This window comes from Rhinolophus sinicus, linkage group LG01 (assembly GCF_036562045.2).
Source record: "Rhinolophus sinicus isolate RSC01 linkage group LG01, ASM3656204v1, whole genome shotgun sequence".
NCBI classification, from domain to species: domain Eukaryota; kingdom Metazoa; phylum Chordata; class Mammalia; order Chiroptera; family Rhinolophidae; genus Rhinolophus; species Rhinolophus sinicus.
The window spans coordinates 203,450,386-203,465,633 of record NC_133751.1 but is presented as its reverse complement, the minus strand read 5'-3'; the positions used below and the strand labels follow the sequence as shown (position 1 = coordinate 203,465,633).

At 44.9% G+C, this 15,248-nt stretch overlaps 1 protein-coding gene across 1 annotated transcript in view; it reads right to left on the bottom strand.

Moving 5' to 3' along the window:
* Nucleotides 1-15,248, bottom strand: part of EFHD1 (EF-hand domain family member D1) — a 36,806-nt gene that overhangs the window by 2,576 nt on the left and 18,982 nt on the right. The window contains exons 2-3 of the mRNA XM_019739825.2: nucleotides 12,338-12,485; nucleotides 5,792-5,926 (exon numbers count right to left, since the gene is read on the bottom strand). Of these exons, the coding sequence (XP_019595384.2) occupies nucleotides 5,792-5,926; nucleotides 12,338-12,485 (283 nt within the window). The remainder of the gene's footprint in view (nucleotides 1-5,791; nucleotides 5,927-12,337; nucleotides 12,486-15,248) is intronic.

Here is a 15,248-nt window from a genome sequence, read left to right as displayed (position 1 = left end):
TAATGCATCTTTTGGAGCAAAAATTAATATAAGATCCAGTATTATATAATAGTATGTCATATTATATTCATTATATTATATTATATTATATTATATTATATTATATTATACCTGGTCTTACATTATAGTAAAATAAGACCGGGTCTTATATTGATTTTTGCTCCAAACGACACATTAGAGCAGATTGTCTGACTCGGTCTTATTTTTGGGGAAACACGGTAAGTGGATAGCCAGCTGTCTTAATACCTGTTATTGAATAGCCCATTATTTGCCCACCAATTTGAAAATGATCTTTTTCATATACTAAATTCCACATGGAGATCTCTTTTTATTATTTTACATCCTGTTCTACTAACTGGTTTATTCCTGTACCCATACTATATTATTTAATATTACTGCTTTATAGAATGCCTTGATATTTATAAATAAATATTCTTTTATCATGTTGAAGGAGCATATTTTTATTTTTAAATGTGTTATTATGAATGAGTGTTAAACTTCACCAAACATTTTAAGATGTCTAAGTAAAATGATCATTTTTCTTAACTTTATGAGCTGATTGTTAATTACAGCCATTATTAAGAATTATATTTACAATTAAATAAATTATATTGAAAGCAAAAGTAACAAGTACTAAAAAGTCATCACTTCTTGATTATTTTACAACATTTTACTATTATCTGTGCTCTTGAGGTTATATCTTCAAGGTGGAAATCCTATACGACGATATGCTATTGTGACTCTTCCCAACTCCACGTCTGCAATAGCCCATGGGTAGCTTGAAGCGACCCTGCCAGGAGTATGTACGCCATGGAAACTAACAAATGCTTTGAACTAGGGCTTGGTTTATTGTTTCATTGACTGTCTAGACAATCTTTTCTTAAAGAAAGTGATGGAAAAATGTTAAAAATGCAGATTGAACTTAAAAATGGATAGTGTCTGTAACCTTTACATTATGAATAGCTCCAAAAATTTTTTTGAGAGAGTGTTCTTCCAACATTGGAAAACTATTATCAAATTCAGCAAAGAAGTTGCTCACATCACTCAGGAATGAATGAAGTTCACTGCCCTTTCCCTTTTTGCTTATAAATCAACTTAAAGAAAATATCAACCAACATTCACATTGGAACTACATTCTTTAGTCCGTCACAACCATAGGCTGGTATAGCTATAAGAGCCCAGCAAATGTCAAGGACCCATTCTTTGAGAATCAACAGGTTATATGGAATTGATAATAAGAGTAGTACATATTTTATTATTTGTAAATTGTGTGCTACATATCCTTTATATCAGTAAAATTTATAATAAACTTCGGCATGGATATAGATAGTGTGTGTATATATATATATATATATATATATATATATATATATATATATATGTGTATGTATATATATACATATATATATATATATATATATATATATATATACTTTGTTCAGAGAGTCAGTTGCTAAACATTTACTGACAAACCACTGTCTAAATCTCATTTTCCTCATCTGCAAAGTGGGACACCACCACCGGCCTCCGGAGTGTTTGTGTTAGCATTAGGTAAGACCTGAATCTAAGACGCGCAGCAGAGGGTCTGACCCATCAACACTCACATGTTTGTGAACCGCCCCACCTGCCCACCATTCCCAGCCAGGTCAGAGGAGAGCTGGGGGCTCTTGCAATTCCTTCACTTGGGGTCCTTCTTCTTCTCCGCTACAAAATCCACCTCTTCTCCTGATTCTATGACCTCCAAGTCCTCATCCCATCAATTACCCCACTGTCTTCATGTTGCCTTCTCCCTGGACCACTTCCCTGTGACCTAAAAATACGCCAACACTATCATGTCCATGCTAAAATACAAAAACAAAAGTTCTTTCCTGATACCAAGCTGCCATCCCCACTTTGTCCAGGCTTCCTCTGCCAGCCTGCGAGACAGAAAAGTCAGCCATCAGGGCTCTTCCTCCCCAGCTCCTGCTCACCTCTTACCCCACTGCAATCTGCCCTCCACAATCAACCTGGTCTCTTAAAAACCTCCATTGACCATTTGCCAGATCCCAGCCCTCTGTTATGGCCTCATCTGATTTGATCTCTTCTTCAAGTGGCTCCTGTCCTCCAAAATAGCCTTTTCTCCAGCGTTTCCTTATATCTCTGGTTACATCCCTCCCCACAGTCCAGTTACCATTATATCCTACCACTGGTCAATCTTTTCTAGTTCACGGTTTCCACCTTGTGTCTTATGAAGATTGCTCCTGTGTTTTGTGTGATTGGGTGTCTGCGAAGCATCCGTTTTCTACATTCTTTTTTGCTATGAGATGTTCCCCTGGTACATGGCCCAAGGGTTTAGAAGAGACTGACCCCTGACTCCAGGCTCCAGCAGAGAGAGCCCCATCAGGGTAATGATATTCCAGCCCTTGCCCATTGGTTCAGCAACGGACATGTGTGGAAGAGATTATTCCATGACCCCCAATATCTTCCCTAGTAGAATTACAGCTGGGCACAAGGAACTCCAGGAAAAAAGGCATTTTGTAGCCTTCCATGCAGGCAGGTGTGGCCAACTTCTGCCCAACAGGATGGGAACAGAAACTATTTGCAACCAACGTCATGCCCTTCAAATGAAGGGGCATGCCTTCCCTTTGCCTGAAGTCACCTTAGACTTAACACTAAAACCCATAACTTTTTTATAACTTTTTTTCCTCAAACCATTTCCATTGTGGGGCCAGGGAGGTCCTGTCTTGATTGGAAAAAATATATATATATCACCGGCCCCTCTGCACATAGCTCCACAAGCCACATGGTATTTTACTTCCCACCTCCAATTAAACTGTCATAAATATAGAGAATTCCGGGGGGTTTAGGATTCACCCACCTCCTCCCCAGCCCCACCGTCAGTACCTCCATTGGACCTACAGTTCTTCCCCAGAATCGATCCCAAGTCCAGCCTCTCCCCACACAAGTCCATCCCCATCGTGCCCACCACTGATCCCCTCAAGTCCCTGCTCAAACACCTGAGGGCCCCGAGTGCCTGCAGCTGTGCTTCCCAAGCCTGATCATACATTGGCTCCACCTGCAGATCTCATTCAACTCCACGTTTCCTGGAGAAATCCCAGGTAGATATGGGCGGGGCCTGGAAAGCTACTCTGCAGGTAGTTCTGGCCGCCAGCAGGCTGGGGAAGGCCTGACCTCCATGGGAGCCCAGAACTAACTCCTTGTCCATTTGCATCCACTGTGGACAAGGGCCAGCCTCCAGACACTCATCCTCTGTGTCTTGGAGCCTTTGCTCTTGGCCGTTCCCACAACAGGAATCCCTTCCTTTCCTTGATTACAAGGTGAATCCCTATTCATCTCTGAACATCTGACGCAAATGTCAGCTCCTTTATGGCCCTCTCCCAAATTGTAGTGATGGTTCCCTCCATTTGTCATTCAAGCAAATGTTTATTGAGGGCCATTATATGCCAGGCACTGTAATTACAAAGATAACACACCTACTCTACCTTTGAGTCTGGGTGGGGAGGCAGACATATAAACATAACAAGTTCAAAATTTTTTATTGTTGTTCTTTTCATCTTTTCTCCTGGTTATAAAAAGAATGCATACACAATTATAAAACATTACAAAAATATAAAAAAATAAGTCCCTCAGACAGCACTGTTACTAATACTTTGGTATATAATTATCCAGGTTGTATTCAATATTTACAAAATGGGGTTTCAAAAATACTGTGTTGCTTAACTCATTTTGTACATCTGTCCACACATAGATGCAGCTGCAGGGTGTGTAAATGTGTGGGTGTGACAGAATGGACTCAATTCCCTGGTAAAGGAGGTTTCAGTTGTTTTCAATTTTTCTCTATTACCAACAGTGCTGTACAATAATCCTTGTCTATGTATCTATGTGCATTTGCATGAGTGCCTCTGAAGGATAAAATCCCAGAGGCAGTATTCCCTAGGTGAAAGAAAAGACATGTTAACAGCTCTCCAAAACGTTGGGTCAATTTATACTCTTACCAAAAGTATCCAAGAATGCCTTGAACAAATAAATTGTAATACCACTTCCACTCATAATCAAGGCATGCAGAAGAGGCTAGACTTTCTTGGCTGGAAAATCAGGAAAGCAGCCAAGGAGGCAACTCTTTAATGTGGGTCTTGAAAAGTGAGTAGTTTTCTAGGAAGAGGCATTTGGGTGGGGCCTTCCAGGAAGAGGAAACAGCAGATACTGAAGCCCTGTTGTGAAAAATGTGGCAGTACTTGAAGAAAAGGGGTGGATGAAGCTGGAGAGGGGATCCCAGCCAGATTATAAAAGGTCTGGAATGCTCAGGTAGACATTCCCCGAGACTTCACACAGACTTCAACAAGAGCGGCTGGCACTGCGCACTGCAGCCTCCAAGTGCTAAGCTTGTGTCTCAGCCCCAGTTTCCTGCCCAGGGCATCACAAGAGATCTGCAAGCGTTGACTCAGTCAATGAGTGGGTAGGACCCATCCCACCAGGAGGAACCCTTGCCTCCTCTCTACTCGCTGTCTATCAGAGCTGAGAGTTTGCTTTCCTCACTAGCCCATGTGGGCATCCTGTGGAAGGCAAAAGTTTAGTTTACTACACCCTTGTAAAGTTGTATCTCCTGAGCTCAATGTGTGTCCAGCATTGCCGGAGCTGGGTTGACTCAATGTGACGTCCTGAAGAAAGGGCCTAACCACTTCCGGGACTAGACCCACTATGCTGGTATGAAGGCGCAATGAGTGGGCCACCTGCCCCTGAAACTGTCAGATGACGGACAGCAGTAGGAATTCAGGTGTTAGGAGTCCACCATAAGTCACAGTTTACATGCTGGCAGGAGGATGGTGGACTCTATCCCAAGCAGCATTACAGAGAAGTGAGAAGAGAGTCATGCTTAGGGGCCCAAGCAGGCTGGGACACTTTGACTCTGGGCACTCCTGGAATAAGCCAAAACTCCACAAGAGGCTGGCTCCTGCCTGGAGTGCTAGGGAGTCCCACCGGCTAATATCACGTATGGACTACTCACAGTGAGCCAGGTACTTGCTCAACACTTTATATACTCATATACGAGTATGTGTGAACTCATGGAATCCTCACAGCAATCCCATTATTGGCCCCATTGTACAGGTGAGGAAACTGAGACACAGACAGGTAACAGGAGGAGGCAGAATCTGAACCCAGGGAGCCTTGTCTACTGCTGTGGTCGATGGGATTTGCAGGGCTCTCCTGATCTCTCTTTCTGCAGGTGTGCTCTAATGGAGATGAAAATGACAGCACCCAGCAAGGGGTGGCCCCCGAGAAATGTTCATGGCTGGATGAATGAACAGAAGTACCCAGAAGGGCTCCAAGACCACGTGCTGGAGATTCCTTCCCAACTCCCAGTCATTGTCAATGGAGCAAATACTGATTTGGGGTAAGGCACCAAGGCCCCCTCCTCTGGCCCCATTATTCACTTGCTTACACACAGGTGTGTAAGATGCAGACATAAGGTTGAGTTCAAGTAACTCAACTGTGGTTTGGGGTAGGGAAGAACCCTTTAGGAAAGCCTGGATCGAGAGTCAACCTGGAAGTATTATACCAGCAAGCCCATGTGAATCTAAACCTAGGACCTAATGCATTTACCATTTGCGTGTTTTTCTGTTTTGCTTTTAATGTTCACATTGCACGCAGACAAACTCTCATTACCCTGCAATCACACACGATCTATCTTCAGCTTGTCCTGAGGGAGTGAATGAGATAGTTCCTTACTGGGAGCTCCCGTGGGACAGGGTGGAGGGAGGGCGACTGTCCTGCACAGGAAGGAGCCACCTACCTTGGCTTCAAAGAAGTCCTTGGCACCTTTGACACCCTCCAGGGCAACGTCAATCTCGGACAGCTTTGCCAGCGCCATCAGCCCACTTTCCTGCTGTAATTCCCCTGCCGCGGCCTTGCGGAATATGAGCAGGAACTGTGGGGAAAGGTTGATTCGAGTCAGAGCCAACATCGCGAGAGATTTACCACAATCCCCTTCGGCCCAAGCCAGTGTCATTATTGCCAAGCCTATAAAAAAGGGTGGAAATGAGTGTGTGCGACCATTATGTTTTCCTCTTATCATATTGTCAAAAATGAAAACCTGCCCGTCTTTCACAAGGATGTAGGGAAATGGGCGCCTTCACATCTAGCTGATGAGAGTAAATGGATTCAGACTTTTTGGAGGGCACTTTGGAAATATTTACCAATAACAAAATGCTTCCACCCTTCCAGTTATCAATGTCACTGCTGGGATTCTATTCCTAAAAAAAACTTTACACAATCGTTTCAGAAGCATTATCTATACAAGCAAAAAAAAAAAAAAAAAAAGGCAATGTCCTTGTTTACAGCCACGAAAGAAAAAGACCTGTATGTATTATTTTCTTAAACTAAATAACTTAATATTTCCAATAGTTTTACTCATTCCTATTTTGCATTTCTGTCCCATTTTGCATTAGATTGCTTACCATTCTTCATGTTTTCTAAGAAACCTTTATAGATATATTTCAAATACTTTAGCTCTGTCCCTTTTATTGCCAAGACTCTTAATTCCTCGAGGATAAGTATGTTTCATTAAGTGAGACTCTCAGCCTCCATTACCACCACGTAAAATAACTTATGGTGCTTTTTGACTCTCAAAAATCTTTTTGAAGGAGGCAAGGGTTCCTCCTGGTGGGATGGGTCCTACCCACTCATTGACTGAGTCAACGCTTGCAGCTCTCTTGCGGTGCCCTGGGCAGGAAACTGGGGCTGAGACTCAAGCTTAGCACTCGGAGGCTGCAGTGCGCGGTGCCAGCCGCTCTTGTTGAAGTCTGTGTGAAGTCTCTGGGAACGTCTACCTGGGCATTCCAGACCTTTTATAACCTTGCTGTGAAAAACCTTCCTCGCCACCAAGGTTATAGAAACAATCACCTATGTTTCGTTTTTTTTTCTACTGCTTTTATGACTTCTTTTTTTAACGTGTCAATATTTAATCTCTGAAATTTATTCTGATCTATCATGTGATGTTGATCATTAACCTTATTTTCCTCCAAATGGTTAGTTAGTAATCCCCACATCATTTATTGAATAATCCATCTTCTTCCTCCAGATACAAAATGTGACCTGAATGAGTTAATCTTTAAAGCTAATGTGTACTAAAGCCTCTGCAGAATACATTTTAAAATAAACAGGCCAAACTGAAAAGGTAGGTCTCCCCACTTTCCATCCTTCCCCCCCACCAAGTCAATTTTATGGCTTTTTACTGCTAAAAAATGTTTGTGAACTTATTTGTCAAATAACTGCTACCCAACTTCTATAATTTATTTTTCCATTTGGAAAGAATACAAATTATGTGTTCTAAGTCATCACAGAAAGAGGCTTCTCCAGGTTTTCAAGGTGTTACTTAAAATGTGTGTGCCTACAGGAACTCTCAGGTTTTCAGGAGTTTTTTTTCATGACCATCTCCTCTGAAGAATGGCTTCTCCAGGAGAAAAGAATATTATCTAAAGTAGAGTGAGAGGTGAAACACCTTCAACAGGTTTTCCAAATTCCACCTTGGGTCTCTTTTATTGCCAAGACTCTTAATTCCTAGAGGGAAGTGTGTTTCATTAAATGACAGTCTCAGCCTCCATCACCACCACCTCAACCTTTGTCATTCTTGCTTGGGGGGTCCTGACGCCACGGTGGGCATTGCCGACTGCAAAGCAAGGGATGAAGCCAGATGCTGAAGGGCAGGGAGCTTTGCGGAGGCCACCACGTGGCTGGGCAGCATGGCACATTCAGCCACCTGCAGCTTCCAACTCTCTCGCTAGAGGCCGGCAAAGACTCGATATGCTGCAGACCATCAGAGCCAGAACACAGACGCCAAAGAAGGCTTGGGAAACAGCGCGTTGAAGGAGGTGAGGCCCCCAAGAGCAGACTGGTGGGCAAGGGGCGATGGGGGGGGGGGCTGTGGTCAGGGTCTCGTGGAAGAGACTGAAGCAGCAAAGACTTCATGCTGCGAACGTGAGCCACAGGAAGGAGTGAAGTACCCATCCCTCTGTACCCTAGCTATCCTTAAAGCATTCAGTTACAGGAGCCCCCCCCCCCCCAACACCACCACATACACACTACTCGGTAAGGTAAACACAAAACAGGTAGCCCCTCCACACCAGCTGTTTTCCTGGGCCCAGGCAGGCAGCCCAGGAAAGATGGAGCGCCGCCCCCAGCCTAGCAACAATGCAAGTGACCTGGAGGGGAGGATGGGGGTCCCTCACATCTATAGGGGAGGTAACAATGTTCCTCTGTGTTTACAGAATGGCTGAAAGTATTCCTCATGGGTCTTTTCCCCAGAGCGGATCCAGGCTGTGTATACTCAACTCTTATTCTGCCAACTCAGTAGATGACCACCAGGCGCCCTGTCATAATTTAGGGGTCCCCCTACCCTAGCCAGTTAAAAATGGGCAAAAAAATCCAGCTCAACCTGAAAATGTTCAGCCTTTCACAAAGCATGCCAGGTATTCTCATTTAATTTTATTATAATCACCAACCCCTGAATGACAATTTCTCCAACTGCCCAGCCTTGTTTGTCTTCCTATTTATAGTCCACAAAGACTGGTATGTTTTGGAGAATTGGAAAGTGTCCTGGCTGTGACTGTGAGCAAAGAGTGGGGGAGGGAAGGAGAAGCAGAAAACAAAGAAACAGAGAGAGAACTAACAAAGCTAAAGTGATCTCAGATACAAGCTAAGAAGTGCTTTGATCAATTTAGGAAATTTTATATTTCATGGCTCTAGCTGGAGATGCAAACACTTCCCCTGTATTAGTGAGAGCTCTTAGATTGCAAGTAACAAACACAACTGGCATAAGCAAAAAAGGAGGTAGTCATATGAATGGATGTCTCAAAAAACCAAGGACAAAATACAGTGGCCAGGAAGAGGACTGGAACTGGAAGAGGCCATGCTCTCAGGCGTGGAAGCAACATTCCCTCTCTAGCTCTCGTATCTGATCCACACGGTAGAAAATGGCCACACTGAGTTATTCTTCCAGAAACAGCCACTTGCAGAGCCAATTGACCTGGTCTGGCCGGGGTCCACCCCTGGTCCAATCAACCGTGATCAGGCAGGTAGACAACCCAGCATAGCCAAGGCTGCCAGGGACGCACCTGAGGGAGAGGTCAGTGGGAAGAGAGAGCAGGTCCCAGTTCCTGGTACTGAGAGGTATCCAGTAAGCCCCTTACCCAACCTTTGTGCAGAGCCATTGCATATCTGGCCTTGGAGTAATGGTGCTTTGAGACAGATGTAATGGCATTAGTGAGGAATACAAGAAAGAGAGGAGATCTTAAGGCTTCCCTGTCTGCCAGCAAAGGAGAATGAGGTGGGGAGTTCCTGGAATCCTGTTCTAGATCACCAGAGCTGTGGGGCTACACCTGCTAACTTTGGTTCATCCTTACGACTTTTTCTATGTGTCTATACACATGCATAAACACACACATAAACCATAAATGGAATCATTCTTTATATACAGTTTGGTCATCTGCTTTTGTCCCTAAGTTTTACATGGTCAACATTTGTTCTCTGGTCATGAAACACTGTATCACACCATCATTTTTAATGGCTCCATATAGGCCAATTTTCTAAAATGCCCCTAATGTGCATGCATTATTTTCATAATTAGAAAAGAAATTATTTAAGAGAAAGACCAATTTCCTTGTACGCTGGGGAAAAGCAGCAAAAGAGTACTTAATGGCGACATACTTTCTGTATCAAAGAGCTTTATTTGGGTGTGACTTACTTGGTAGAGTTAATGCAAAGAGAAAGAAAGGGAACACAACATTCACTAAGCACCTACTAAGTGCCAGGCTGTAAGGAAGGAACGGTAGAAGTGAGCAATTTTGTCTACCTGGCAAACCCCTGTCCCATGTGATGAATGTAGCACTGTTCACTATGGCATCCTGTGGCAAATGACCTGGACTTAGCCAATCATAGTACCTTGAATTCAATGATTGGTCCAGGAGGTGGGTGTGTGTCCCCAGTAGAGCCAATCAGAGGCCTTCCTCTGGGACTGGTATGAACTCTGGGATAAAGAAGCTCTCTATTCACTGGGGTTTCTACACTGGGACACTGCAACGTGGAGCTGCTGTTAGCCGTCTTGCAGGCCCTGGGGGCAACACTCTAGTGGAAGAAGATGAGGTGGGCACAGAAGAAAGCAAGACATGGAAAGGGAAAGCCCCTGGATTATTTGTGCCTAAAGCACTTTCACTTCATCTCCCAGGCATGTGAGCCAATAGTTGTTTTTTTCTTGTTTACATTAATTGGCATTCTCTTTCTGTCACTTATAACCAAGAGTCCTAACTGAAACAGGCACAGAAAAAGAACTTAGTTCTCGCAACAGTCCTGAAGAAAAGCTACTAACACCCCTATATTAAGACAGAAAACCTGAGGCTTAGAAGTCAAATAACTTGCTGAAGCTACACAGCTCTGTGTGGAGACTGAGGTCTGACTATAAGCCTCGTTTCATACATAAGCACATGGGCCCACTAGTGGCTTACAACACAGGTGGAAACCAGCAGAGTAAAATACTACAACAGGAGGTTGGGCTCCAGAGTACCAACGGCAAACGTGTCTATCCTTCCGAAACCTGCATTTCTGGGTACAACTGCTAGACATGGGACCACATGGGGCTCTGAACTGATAAAGGACTGAATGGGAATGTCACTGAAGCTCTGTGGGTGGGGTGAGACCCCACAACGGAACCCTTTGAGATGTCCCAGCCTCTGTGGGAAAAGCAAAAGCTAACCAAGCATCTGAGACTCAGGCAGGAACATATTTGGGGGACCCCTGGGTAAAACATGGGGGGGGATTGTGTCTTAGCTCAGCTGGTGACTTGCACAGACCTCAAAACCCTCTTGATTTCTGTTCCCCAGACGTCACAACTTTGCCACAGAAGCTGTTTCCCCATTGTTGCCTCCAAAGCTTCACCAAGGCAAAAACATTTACCTTCTACACCCCAGGGGCACCCGGGTTGGAAAGAGCCAGTGCCCAGCGTGAATGATATGAAGGAACCAAACCAGAGGGGCAGCTGGAAAGGCGAGCGTGGCAGTGACGATGGGAGGCCACGGGGCACAGAGGCTGCAACCCAGACCCAGCCCTGAGCTGGGGCCTGATTTCAGAAAAGTGCTGACCTTTTTGGCCCTCTAGCTCCTCGATCTGAAATGAGAGGCTTTACCACATTATCCTGAGGGTTCCGCCCAACACCGGTTTTCCGTGCGCTTCTATTGTCACATCTACCAGTTCAGGAAAGGGAGAGATGGGAGAACATGGGGCTGATTTGTGGGCAGTGAGAGACAAGATCAGTTTCATCACAGCTGGGAGGGGACTCATGGCTACAGGTCAGACACAGAGACACCAGGAAGAGCTTCCAAGTCCCTACCTAGCCAGGACAGAAGGCCAGTACTTGGCCAGTCTCACCATCAGAAACCAGGACGCCAGTGCTCCACCGTTTCTAGAATAACCAACGTTAAACACCAGGAAGCAAGGACAGTCGTCTCTACTCCCGGCTCCTGAGGGACCAGCTGAGACACAACTGAGAACAGACTACAACAGCTGGCTAATGCCCAAGCCTTTAGCCCAGATGTTATCACCGAAGTTATTCTAATACCAGGCCACACTGACATATCAAGAGGCCTTTCAATAAAACTCAAACACATAAGACATGGGATTCCCTTCCTTGTGGGGATGCAACCTTACCATGGAAGAAACCCAATGGCCTTGAGACTTTTCCCCCAAAATAGAAATGGCACCAAAATAGAACCTTATCACCAAGGTTCTCACCTACTGGAGATCCGCCTGTGAATCTACGTACACTCTTCCAGGAAGATATCTCTACATACAAAATTTTGCCAGCAAGTTCAGGGTTCAAAGGCCAAAAAGCCCATTCTCGGACTGTTTGGGAGTGGTGGTGTCCCTGGACACAGAGTAAGACCCTTTGTTTGCTTTTTTTTGCTTTTTTTTTTTAATGTTTTTAAATGCATATTATAAATATTAAAAGTTTTTATATATTAAAAAGTATAAAATTATAAGACCACGAAATCTTTGCATCCACAAACATTCACTAAGAATATTTCCATATTTCTTGACACTTCCACCATTTTACCCAAATGAGGTTATCCTACCCACACTGACTTTCAGCCTGCTTTCTGCGCATTTCTCCATGCCAGCACTGAGGCTCACTAGCTCCTTAAATTATTTTTAAAAGCAGAACTGTAGGTTAAATATCCAAACAGCTCTCTAGAGAGGCCAAAACCATTTGTACTCCAGGGGACTGTAAATCTGAGGGTCCCTGCAGGGGCACTCCCCCTCCAGGGGCTCAGGGCCGGCAGGATGCAGGTACCTCACGGAAGCTGAGCTTGCCATCAAAGTCCTCGTCCACCTCTTTGATCATGCTCTTCAGGCCCAGGTGGGTCTGGGGGGCCCCCAGCTTCTCCATCATCAGCTTCAGCTCCATCAGGTCGATAAAACCATCCCGTCCGGCATCGTATCTGTGGGGTCAAAGGCAGGGCACTGATGAGCAACGGCCATGGCCAGAACGAAAGGACACTTGTTAGTCTCCCAAATGTGTGATTCTTTCAGTCTCATGTATTGAGAAACCACTCAAATACCTCCTGTTTTGCAGCACCCTCCTGAGTCACTGCATCGGAACGGACCCTCCTCTCCTCAAAACACCTTCAGGCCCTGATGGTAGGATTCCAAGTGGGTCTTGTACCACGTGTTTGTTTTCATGTCTTATCTCATTAACTAAGTGATAGTTTCTTGAGGATGAAAACCATGCCTGTTCACCCTTATTTCCCCCAGTTTTGGTCAGTGAACATCGACGGAACCTCCTCATGCTAGACAACGGAGATGCTGCAGGAACGCGCCCACACACCCACTCCATTCACACGGAGTGACGGCAATTCCGGACCCTTTCCTTGGGACTCTCCACCCCATTTCCACCAACCCCTCCTCTCATCCTTCTGGGCTCATGCTTCCTGCCCTTGCACGAGGCTGTGAATCAGCCTGGCCCCCCGCATTCCATTCCTGTTTTATGCTCTGTCCTCTGGCTCACTCATCTAGTCTCCAGGTCTAATTGGTCACATCTGTGTGAGTGACAGCTGAGAGGAGTCCCGGCTCTGCCCGCTTGGCTGAGTTCAACCACAGAGCCAGCACCTCTGCTGGCTGTCCCTTCAGGCCCCTGCCTGGAAACAAACTCATCCTCATCACAGTGGGGGATCCCGGCCTACCCCTTACTCCCTGGGCTTGGGTCAGCCCAGGAGGACCTTTTTCAGCCTTTTGTCCTCTGCTTTCTCCTGACTACTCCACCCCACCCCACCCCTCCACCCTCTTCTCTACACACTTGGACTGTTACAGGGTTTTCTCACTGACTCCCTGGTCTCCTTCCTTCAAATCCATCTTATTTTCTACTATCCAGACATCCCTTGTTGCTCAGGTATGAAAACCTTGTTTTAAAAAACAAATCCGTTCATAATAACCAAAGGGTGGAAACAACCCAAGTGTCCATTGATGATGACTAGAGAAACAAAATGTGGTATACTTATACAATGGGATATGTCATCTTGAGACAATAGAATATTATTTGTGGTAAAAAGGAATGGACTTGTGATACATGTTACAACATGGATGAACACGACAACATTACTCTAGGGTTGAAATAAGCCAAACACAAAGGCACAAATACTGCGTAATCCCACTCACATGAGGTATCTAGAATTCATAGAGCCAGAAAGTAGAACAGTGGTTACCGGGAATTGGGGGACGGGGGGTGGGGAGTCACTGTTCAATGGGCTAGAGTTTCAGTTTGGGATGAAAAAAGGTTCTGAAGATGGATGGTGGTGATGGTCATACAAGAGTGTGAATGTATGCTTAATGGTTACGATGGTAACTTTCATGTCTATTTTACCATTTTAAAAAATTGCACACATAAGCAAACAAATCTGGTTTCTTCACTCTCTATAGCCCACCCCCTTCCTCCTGACCTAACAACAAAAACTCACCATTGTTGGGAACCACACCACCACCCACCGAGAAATGCAGCCTGTAGACAACCAGAAATCTAACTCTGTGGGCCAGTGGTATTTTGAGGCCCACGTGGTCAGGCTAGAGATGAGGCCCGCACTCCCCACACGCTCTGTTCCGGTGGCAGGGGCCAACGCATGCCATTCCTCCCACCCAGAACACATCACCCACTCACCCCTCACTCTCTTTGGTGGCCTTTCTGTACCCCCGAGCTCAAGGAGCTGCCCCCTCCCTCCTCCGATCTCCAATAGCACCCATTGTCTGTCCTCCTCTGGGACTCTGCTGATGCCACTTCCCTCCACATGGCATTTTCTAGCTCAAGCAGCTCTGTGCTCCCACTGGGCACTGCCTCCTTGCCTGGAAGAATCACATTGCAAGGTGGAAAAGAATGCAGACGAGACCCCTGGATGTCTATTGGTGAGCTCTGAGGAGCCTGAAGGAAGACACAGGTGTTGCAGGTGTGGAAATGAGCAAGGTGCTTCTCGGTTACCAGGGGGTGGGCAGAGTATGTAAATCACAGCTGGACCAGCCCAGGACCTAGTATTATCAAAGAATGGTTTGTGATCACTTCAAAAAGGAAGCAATGATTGCAATGGATTCACCAAAAATAATTCAGGAATAGCCCCCATTTACTTGGTTTTTACTTCTTTTTAAAATAACAGCACTATTATTTTAAAAATAGCATTTCTTGATATACAATTTACATACCATAAAATTCATTCTTTTAAATTGCATAGTTCGGTGCCTTTTAGCATAGTCACAAGGTTGGGCAGCCATCATCACTATTTAATTCCAGAACATATCATCACCCCCAAAAGAAATCCGCTCCCAGTAGCAGTCATTGCCGACTTCCCTCTCCCTCACCCCAGCCCCACCCACTAATTTGCTTTCTGTATCTGTGGATTTGCCTATTCTAGACACTTGATATCAAAGAAATCATACAATATGTGACCTTCTTTCTTTAGCATAACGTTTCCAAGGTTTACGCATGTTGCAGCCTATATCAACAGCACGTGATGCCTTTCTATTATTGTCAATAATATTCTATTGTATAAATAGACCATATTTTGTTTATCCGTTCATCAGTTGATGGACATTTGAGTTGTGTCCACTTTTGGTTGTTATGAATAATGCTACCATGAACACTCATGTACAAGTTTTTGTGTGGACACGTTTCCATTTCCCTTGGGTGTATATCCCAGAGTGGAATTACTGGGGCATATGTTCAT